This window comes from Anopheles marshallii, chromosome 2 (genome assembly GCF_943734725.1).
Source record: "Anopheles marshallii chromosome 2, idAnoMarsDA_429_01, whole genome shotgun sequence".
NCBI lineage: Eukaryota > Metazoa > Arthropoda > Insecta > Diptera > Culicidae > Anopheles > Anopheles marshallii.
The window spans coordinates 32,152,495-32,162,500 of NC_071326.1; the positions used below are offsets into that span (position 1 = coordinate 32,152,495).

General features: G+C 46.0%; 1 protein-coding gene across 1 annotated transcript in view; it reads right to left on the reverse strand.

Moving 5' to 3' along the window:
- Positions 1–3,489: 3,489 nt before the first annotated feature.
- Positions 3,490–10,006, reverse strand: part of LOC128708874 (cubilin) — an 8,228-nt gene continuing 1,711 nt past the window's right edge. The window contains exons 3-10 of the mRNA XM_053803853.1: positions 9,639–9,856; positions 9,442–9,568; positions 9,250–9,351; positions 8,344–9,176; positions 8,091–8,260; positions 7,824–8,007; positions 3,841–4,020; positions 3,490–3,743 (exon numbers count right to left, since the gene is read on the reverse strand). Coding sequence (XP_053659828.1) covers positions 3,520–3,743; positions 3,841–4,020; positions 7,824–8,007; positions 8,091–8,260; positions 8,344–9,176; positions 9,250–9,351; positions 9,442–9,568; positions 9,639–9,856 — 2,038 coding nt within the window. The 3' untranslated portion in view covers positions 3,490–3,519. The remainder of the gene's footprint in view (positions 3,744–3,840; positions 4,021–7,823; positions 8,008–8,090; positions 8,261–8,343; positions 9,177–9,249; positions 9,352–9,441; positions 9,569–9,638; positions 9,857–10,006) is intronic.

Sequence of the window (10,006 nt, forward strand, 5' to 3'; positions counted from 1 at the left end):
TGGTTAATCGTTTATGATTACAGCTGTTGTTTCGTTCTGGCTCCGTGTTGGTATGTGCTTGTAATCCCTTTCAGCTCGCGTTTTGCTACTTTCGTTTAGTAATGCGCAACGTTCGATTTAGTGTTCCGTTTCATACTGGTAATTGTCAACAGGTTGTGATTGTATGGGGTTCTTTGTTGTTGCATTTCCTTTCTCTTTCTCTTTAGTTTTGCAATGTTCTCTTGGTTTTGGTTTGTTTTTTTGTTGTTTCCTCTTCGGTATTGCATTGATTTTGTATTTTCGTGTACGTTACTTTAATTTAGATTAATGTTAAAGGTTAATACCACGCACGTTTACCGTTTGTGCTTGTTTGTTTTAATTCGTTTAAATTTCGTCAACGGCATTTTCGAGGTGTGAGTTGTGACATTCAATATATAGTAAGCGTAAAATCAGGGTTTTGTGAAGTTCTACTACATGTTGCTCACCGTGCATTGCTTTGTATATTATTTTTTTTTACTTTGATTGGTAATTTAACACAGACACACAGATACACATTTTAACAGTGGGGCGAACAGGTGAACAAATTAAATTACCGTGCACCATTCGGATTGGTTTTCATTGTATCTCTTTTCTTCTTGTCGAAAATGTATTCCTGCTGAAACTATTCAAACACACACACACACGCGCGTGTGTATATCACGAAAAGGGGATGCGATTCTACGTACGTGGGGGGGGGGGGGGGGGGACGCGTCCTTCTGTGTTGAAACAAAACTTATACAAATAGCAACAATGAACCGTATCGTAACACATATTCCAAAAATCCCGCTGTGCACCGGTTGCCCGAGAATGCACACATAGCGCACCGGCATAAGACACACTTTGCAACATCGCAACAGAACATGAACTTGTGCGCCTCGTGCGTTTTGGGCGGTGTTCAGACACCACCCCGTCCCAGTAAACACACACAGCCCGATTGCCGCGACATGCCGAGTGGTTATTGTTGGGTTTTTTTTTTTTGTTAAATTTGCTAATTATATTATTTGCCTGTTCGATAGTGTACGGTAGTAAAATCTGTTTCATGTTAGTTATTACTTTACTTTACGTGAGTGTATTTTTTTCCACTTTTTTCTTCGTTTCCCTTCCCTTTAGCAACTCCTTGCTTTTGTTAGCGTTTGTTTGGCATCATTACTTTCAGCGAGACAGAGGGAGCGCGTGTGTTCTTCCGGAACCCTTCCTGTTTTCTCTGTCGTGTGTGTTGTTTTCTTCTCGTCACTTCTTACTCCTTCCCACGTTTCCTTACAACCCTGGCTGCCAGATGGTTTTGTGGGTGGCGCAAGATCGAGGTTTATCGATAGCCTTGCACAAAAACCCACACCCTTTTGCGCGTTGCTACTCCCCGCGGTTTAATTTGCGTGTTTTTTGTTAAATTTTCTTACCTTTTCCATATTAATTTTATTAATTTCTAGTAACTAGTTCGTACAAATATATAAAAAACAACATTTCCTCACTGCTTGTGTGTGTGTTTGTTTGTTTTTTTTTTTTGGTTTTAATCATTATTTTATGTTACAAATTCTTTATGTTACGTTTACTTCGCCTCATACCCGGCACCCTCCCCACACCGTCGAGTACGTTTTTGGGGGTTAATTTATTTACTTTTTCATTTCTTTTTTGTGTTGTTACTCGCCCCTTTTTCCTAGCAGTAGCTGTATTTGTTAATATGGTACGCGTTGTTTACTGTTTTACTGTTTTCCATTTTTATGCTTCATGTTGGAGTTGTCGTTTTTGTTGTTGTTTGGTATATGTATGTATGTGAATGTATTTTGTGTTGTTTCCGCGTGTGAATGATACTGCACAATTGAGTGACGCTCGTTTCATAGTTTGTTTTGTTAGAGTTATGGGTGTGTTTCTTAAGCGTTCGTAGCCTTACTTCAAGTTCGAAGCACGAAAAGGGTTTTGTCAGTTTTGCTGTTGTTGTTGTGTGATTACAATATCATGAGCTTGAATGTAGGTTGTACGCCGTAAGTAGATGAGATGATTTACTTTGCATTTAGTTAGTTAATGTTGTGTGTGTGTGTGTTGTGTGTTGTGTTTTTGGTTTTGCTTTTATCGGTCACACCCATTCCACCCGTTCGTTTTTCGCCTGCACGGTAAATTGTATTAGATATTTCCTATTTTGTTTGTCTTTTACTCTTTATTCTCCTCGTTTCCTTACCCGAGGTGCAGTTTATTAGTACGTTTATTAGTTTTATCTTCACATACACATTGTTATACTGTTTTATTTCTTTTTTTTTTCGTTTGCATGTTCTCCCACCGCTTCGTCTACTTCGTTAGCTACTTTCATTGTTTTTTTTTGCTTCTTCTTTTGTTTGTTTCATTTGTTTGTTTTTTTGTTTTGCTAGATTGAAATATTGTTAAAAAGGGTTTCTTTACTGTGGTTACTTACTGGGTTTTTTTTTTCTTTCTTTCGTTTAGTTACCGGTATGTTTTGCTTTCGTATAAAATGAACCTACAAATAAAACTCCCCTGCCAGTAGCGTTAGTAAACTGCAACCCGCGTGACCCATGCGCACACCACCATTCCGGGTGTGTCTTTGCAGAAGCTGCTGAGTAGGTCGGCGCCCATTCGGTGGCCTCGGCACCGCTCAAGATTTGTTGGCTAGTTGTTGGCATTTAGTTGCGGGGTTGTTCTTTTTTTGTTGTCTTCTATGTTATCATCTGCTTACACATATGCTACGATTGGGGCGCCGTTGCGTATCATTTTGCCGGTACATTTGCACTACGGCTAGGCGGCGCCGTCTCTCTCTCTCTCTCTCTTTCTCTATCAAAAAAACCTTAGCTCGAGTTCCGAGGGGTGCGTCACCTCGTCTCTGTATCGTGCGTTCTGCCGTTCGCGTTCGCAAAAATCAACCTGTATTGGCAAACTGCACCCGATTTCCATACCGCCTATGTTACTGCGTATCGATTGAATCGTATCGTGGCTTCCTTCCGCGTTTTATGTTAAGTATTATGAAATCTTCTTGTACACACTCATCGTTAGTAGCGTGTCAGGTTGTTTACGCCCTCTCGTGTCGCGTTTGGAGTTTGTGGGGCGAGGAACGGAAGGGGGAAGGGTGAGGAAGGTGGGAAGGTAGGAGGAACCGCAAGGGAGGGGGGAGTTGGGTATCCATATTCACAATTAAAATATTTTATTTATCTACTGTTTTGTCTCCATCGCTGCTGGCCCTCTGCTGTTTCCCCCACTTCTTCCACGGTGGCTCCCTTCCATCAAACGACTCCTGTTGTTTCACCGTACCGCAGGCTCATAAACCGGGCTGTGCCCTAGTTCGGTGCCCGGCACGCACAGCAGCGTCAGCAGCAGATAGCAGGAGTCGCACGGGTAGTGGTAGTAGAGCGAGCAGCAATTTTGCGCCTCCAGGAAATGCTGACAGAAGCTGCAAGCGCACCGGCAGTGACGCACCGGCTTCCGGGCGGCTTCGGTGACGGCCGGCAGCATCGCGCGCGAAACCGGCCGCAGCAGGCTGCCCGCTGTTGGCACTCATTGCTATACGCTGTCGCCGCTCGAGAACCGCTCGCAGTTGCTCATGAACAGATCGTCGTTCAGGTCGTCCGTGTCGATCAGCGTATCGTTGATGCAGACGTGCGGCGGCACACTGACCGGCGGGAGCGGTGCGGGCGGTATGTGCATCGGCTCACCGTTGTTAATGCCGTGCAGGCTACCGGACAGACTGCCGCCACCCTGCAGATGGCGGCGACTCGAGCCAAGGCCTGTACAAACAGACAAACGGACAGAGGGAATATCGTTAGTTTGCTGCAACGCACCAACGTGACGGAGCGGAGGGAATTGGGAGCTATTTACTTATACCGGTTGCACTGGTGGTCGAGTCGTAATGGGCGGCGTTCCTATGCAGCCCCAGCTGTCTGTGATGTCTGCGTTTTCTTTTTCGATGACAGAGAGTGCAGAGGAGACAGGTTAGGAACGAGGCGGCGGCTATGCAGGATATTATTAAGGCGCCGTGATCCTCCTCGGGCACTATGATGATGCCTGTTCGCCGGATGTGCCCGGGTTCAGTGACGGCGCCCAGCAAAGCAACAACCGGCAAGAACAAAGCAAAGATCGATACATACACACGAACGGACGCGCAGGTATGGACGCGCAGTGTTGGTGGAATAGGGGAGTGATGTACCGGCGGTGGGAGGTGGAAAAGGATGGTGAAATCGAAACATTCCATTAGTGATGGTAAGGACACTCATTCGGTAGCTTTTATATCTAAATATGTGAGCGGTGTATGGGGTGTTATGTTAGCTGCTCTGATAGCTGACCTCCGCTAACAAGATGGGATGTTTGCTGATGGAACCATCGTAAGTGTAAGTGCAGTGTGCACCGAAAGTGTGCCGTTAATCGTGTTTGCAAGCGTATTGCCGTGATGTGAGTAATGTTGTATGTTGGCGCTTGAGCGGAAAAGATTTACCTCTCCCACCCGCTTCAGCATGAACAGTGGTGAGTTCGTGTCAGTGTTGTGAGGGATGTTTGGGAGATTATTAATGTGTACAAGCGTTCAAAAAGTTAACCAATTTCCAAACGACAAAGAACAATTATAGTATGCAGTTTTGAGATGAGTCAAACTTCAGTTCATTAACGGATGAGCACAGGCCCGAATGTAACAAACCAATAATGCAGAAAATCATGATCCGTACACTAAAATGGAACGAACGAAAACGAAAATGAAAGACACCCTGCAACGGTTCGGGAAAACCATCGAAAACGGGATGAAACGGAAGCGTTAACTTCAAACATAAAAGATTCATACTAATCACAACCAAACATTGTACCACCTGCTGTTATGCTTCTGCTTTTATTTTTAAACTTACACACTCACACACACACACATACACGCGCGCACACACACACACACACATTCACGGGTAGAAAGGGAGATGGTTAAATTCTGGCCGAAGGAGCATCGTGGACGAACAAACCAATTTGTGTGGAACAGAAAAAAAAACGGAACAAATTCACATAACGAATGCAGTTGTGGAAACGATCGTACGTATGATGAGCGTGAGTGAGGAAAAAAAAAACGATTGCCAGCCCGTCACGTTGGCTGCAGCTCGAAACCGTCGCCTCGGCTTGACTTGACGCTAATGAGTTGCATCGACAACATTATCTACTTGCCGTAAGAAAGAAAAAATGACACAAATTGTAACAAAGGAACAGAAACACGTGCACTAAAATGGACCATTTACGAGCCATTGATGCTTGTTACTAACGAACGAAAAACTAACTAAACTTAAACAAACATTCGAACACCAAGCCATTCCATACAGACCTACAAGGGCAGCAGAAGAAAACACAACACCGAAAGGACAAACGGACGTGCATGTGAGGTGTACGTGGGTGGCGCGTGTTGGTGAGGTTGGAGAGTTGTTAGAACTTTGCAACGCAAATTGTGTAAATATATAGATTAGACATCAGAGGCAAGAGTAAAAATAGACAGATGGCTAGGATTAAAGTTAAAATGGGACTCACTTGGATCAGATTAGAAATAGTCGGCTTGACCGTAGACATTATCGTGTAAGCGTTTTAGGAGCGTGTTATTTTGTATTGGAATGCATCGTTGGAGTAACTGTTTCTTTTTTTTTGTCCGTGGTTTGTTTGTTTTTGTTTTTTTTTATGTTTTCTAAATTGTCTGATGAAGGTTTTTAGGTTTTTGTGATGTGTGCTCTCGAACTGTAACGGACTAGAACCGAGGGTTAGAAGGTACTGGTTGCAAACTACTGCGACGAGCAGTGGTTTAGCTTTGGGCAGAATAATTCTTCTGCTCTTCTAAATGCTTCTGAATATCTGTGGTAGTATAAAACTGGACACACACACACACGCACGCAAACGGAACGGTAGACAATGGGTATCCAATTGGAAGGAAGGAACTGATGCACTGCACCAAGTTGGTAATTTAATTGCAAGAATGTGCCATATTGTGAGCACTGTCTTCTACTGTGTTGCAGCATGTTCGGCCAATGCATTATCACAATGTACCAGGCTCGGTATGATTCTAAAACACACTAAAAAGCCAAACCACAACTAAGAGTGTTGCGAAAGCAGGAAGCGATCGAGTTGACGCTTCACCTGCATGTCAATATCAATCGTTGTAGAAACAGTCGTTGGAAGAAAATCACACCATTCCACACCAAAAACAGTGTCCCAGTGTCGGTGGAGAAGTCGTACGGAAGGAAATATGTTGTATTATTTGCCATTGTTTGCGGGTAGTGGTAATAGTAGTAGTAGTAGTAGTGGTGGTGGTAGTAGAAATAGTAGAGAAAATAGTAGGAAGAAAGTTTTGAGCAAAAGATTGAGAGATTATTTGAAAAAAGAAAGAAAAAAAACGGGTAAGATAGAGATGAGAATTTGCCACTTACAACAGGATGCATAATTTGTGTGAGATCGTGCGGTACGCCGATTCTTGACGAAATGAAGCACATTGCACAAGGATAAGATTATCGCCGCAGATCGACTGCCTGTAAATATGCCTTTGTATCCCACTGTGCATCATTTCATCAACAAACGGGTTCTTGCACAGAAAGATTGTATCTCACGATGAGCCTATCTCAGTGAGGTACATGATGAAGGAAGAAAATGTGCCAATAGACGGATGTGTGAGCCGAGGATCCTTAACGGTTCGACGGATCGTTCACAAATGAGATTACATTAAGGTGACGAACGAATTGATACACGAAACAAAATGGAACGCAAAGTGTTTTCAATACAAAACTAACTGTGTCATTGAATGTTCCCTCCCCCTCTCTCTCTCTCAGAGAACGGAAATACAGTGCAAAACGTAGTTATTAGAGTAATGTTACAAAATCATATCCACGAAATGCTTCCATACAAGAAAAACAAAAACCCCAAAAACAAACACAATATTCAAACACAAGACCAAAGAAGAGATAGAATCGTGCAGACTCGAGCATGGAAGAAGACACTAAGAGAAAGATCTTCGGTATGGTGACGCGATCGTACGCATCGACAATTGCATTGAACAGTTTGGCAAGTGGAATGTTTCTTCGCCTTTGCCAAGGTGAGTGGCCGGCCATGGTTGCCAGCAGTGTAAGTACCAATTGTGAAATCGAATCAGCTGTTTGTTTGTTTGTTTTTGATTAACTTTGCAACAATGTCGATCGGGAGACAAACGTATGATCTAAAATACCAAAGTACTTTTAAACGAACGAATAAAGTTATGAAATCAAAACACGCAACAGACAGACATCAAAACGAAACGAACGTTGGACATGATCTTCCAAGGCATTTTACACCTTTCGAAGAGCATAATCAGCACCAAAAGATGCTGGCGAGCAAGATCACAATGGCGTCCAATGGCGTGACAAACGATGGCGCACGTCGCGTACTCGAGTTTGTACATGCTCGCGGGTTGGTGGTGGTAGCAAACATGCGAAGGACGATTCCACTGGTAGAGGAACAAAACAACAACGAAAAACAAAACACACACGCACACAAAAAACATAGCAAAGATAGTTGGAATGAAGTTTGGGAGAAAGAAATTTGAAATGCTCCTCGGTTGTGCGGGATGCCAATTGAAGTGTGTTGGAGACGGTCGCACGATCATTCGTTTCGTAACGTCGTTTTGGGGGCGAGTTATTGCGGGCATGGGAGAAACTGAGTAGGAGATAGCCGATAGCTTGAACGGGCCGGTAGATGGCGTACCGCAATCGAACGAAACCAAACCCGAACCAAAAACAAAAACAAACAAACAAAAAAAAACATAAAAACAAGTAACCGAGCAGAAATAAAATAAAATGAACTGAAATCCGTTCGACTCACTCACGACTCACAGTGCATTTCATCGCTATTGTCCAGCGGGCCGCAGTTTTTGACACCGTCGCACCGCAACCGTTCCGAGATGCAGTACCCGGACGTTAGACACTGGAAGTGGTAGGTCGATTCGCACAGCAGCGATATCGTGGACGAGGATCCGACCGGTGTGTCCTGTACCTCGGTCCAGATTATACGGAAACCCTGCGAAGGTAAGGAATAGCCGTTAGTGACCAGTCGGTAAAACAGATGGTGTACATCGGGAGAATTGCTGGGCAATGACTCACCTGAGCACCGATTGCTTTATCAGCACTGGTAAAGCTGATACGGGCGGTTTGGCCCTGGGTCACGTATTGCCAGTGCTCCATCGCGGGCTTCTCGCCACACATTTCGATGGGCGGCATGTCTGAGTCGGGCGATAGCCACAACCGCATTACAGCAGCAGCACATCCACGCGCTGTAATACCGAACAAAACAAACGGAAGGATAGGGTCAGTCGTGATGTTCCACCATTCTATGGCATTCAGCCCTGCTACTCACTGGCCGGTTCACCCTCGATGGCGAAGTAGTCAAAGTTGAGCAGTATCTTGTAGCCGATACGGGCAGTGATGTACCAGTTGCAGGCACGCGAGGCAAGCCCCTTGCCGGGACCGTCATAATTGGCCGGAAAGTTGGGCGACGTTACGATGCCCGAATCTTCGCCGGAGAAGTTACCGCCACAGTCCCCGAACACCGATTTGGCTGTCTCGAAGATGTAGCGCGCCTTGAAACCGCTGGCCACGTTCTCGAGGTCGGTGTGCAGCACGACCCGTATGCCGACGGCACCGCGCGGACTTTCGACGGGGCCGGGCGCGGTCAGGCTGCAGTACCGCCCGAGAAACCGATCCGTCCCGTCGCGATACAGCACGTACATCTCAAGCCAGTCCTCGAAGCAGACGGACGCACCGTACGCGCCCCCGGTCGTGTTCGCCCCGTCCGCCTTCACCTTGAAGTGGTCGAACACGATCGTGACCTGCTCGTTCGGGGTGGCCAGAAAGACGTAGGAGCAGTTCGTCTCCGACGGATAGTTCGACGGGTAGCGCGGGCTGTTGAACTCGCCCTTCTTGCGCGAGGTGCTGCGGTACGTGAAGCTGCACGTACCGTCCGGTGCGGCCGTGCCCGGGATCTTGTACTCCGTCTCGAACGTGTACTTCGCCTTAAACCCGCGGCCCTGCAGCTCGCCGGAACTGAACACCATCACCAGCCGCGGACCGTCGCTGATGACCGCGTGCGGCAGTTCGCCGCCGCACAGCTCGTGATCAAACTTGTCGTACGCGTCGGCCACCTCCTGGCCCTTCAGATAAACCTTCAGATACCCATCCGTACAGTTGGATCTGCGTGAGAAACGGCGCGACAGATTATTAGTTGCCGGCGGGTCGACGCTGCAATCCCGTCAAAACTACTCACTCGCTCTTATCCTTGTGTTCGCCCTTGGGAATCTCGAAAATGGAAAACTCCAGCTTTACCCGCTCCAGATTCTGCGCGTCCTGCATACCGTAAACGAAATATCTGCAAACGAATCGAGGGTCACCATTAGCCGACGCTGTCCCAACAAATCACACAACGGGACAATTGCGGGATCTGCGCGTACACACTCACCTACAAACTACTTTCGGTATGTACGGGAAGGGATAGTTGGGCGAGTACACGAATCCGGTCGATTCCTTTTTGGAGAGGATTTTCTGGTCACACTCCGAGCCGCGTATGTGCATACCATCGTTTTCACCTGCAAAGCACAGTTTCGACGTTAGTGTCCTGCTGCTGCAAAGCGGCGGTACGGCGCTGAGCAAACTTACGGATAAAGTCTAGCTTTACGAAACTTTCACTAAATTCAAATATTCCCTTAAAACCTCGGTTCTGCGTGTTGGCGGTTCGTTGCAGCGTCGAGAAGTGGATGAAGAGATAGTGTTCGCTGGAGTACAGCACCAGATTGCGCTGCTGGCCGCAGTACGTTCCGATGACGGCCGATGTGTTGTCCGGACCGTCGAACACACGGACGTAGTCGAACGGGCAGCTGTGTGTATGGAACAAACAAGAATAGATGATTTTAGAAAACTCCATTGTAATACGATCGATCACTATGTATGGTTAAGCAGCAGACATCTTCAGGACTCGACAATCTTATCAAAGATATTTTAAATTACAACATTATGGCTGAGGGTGT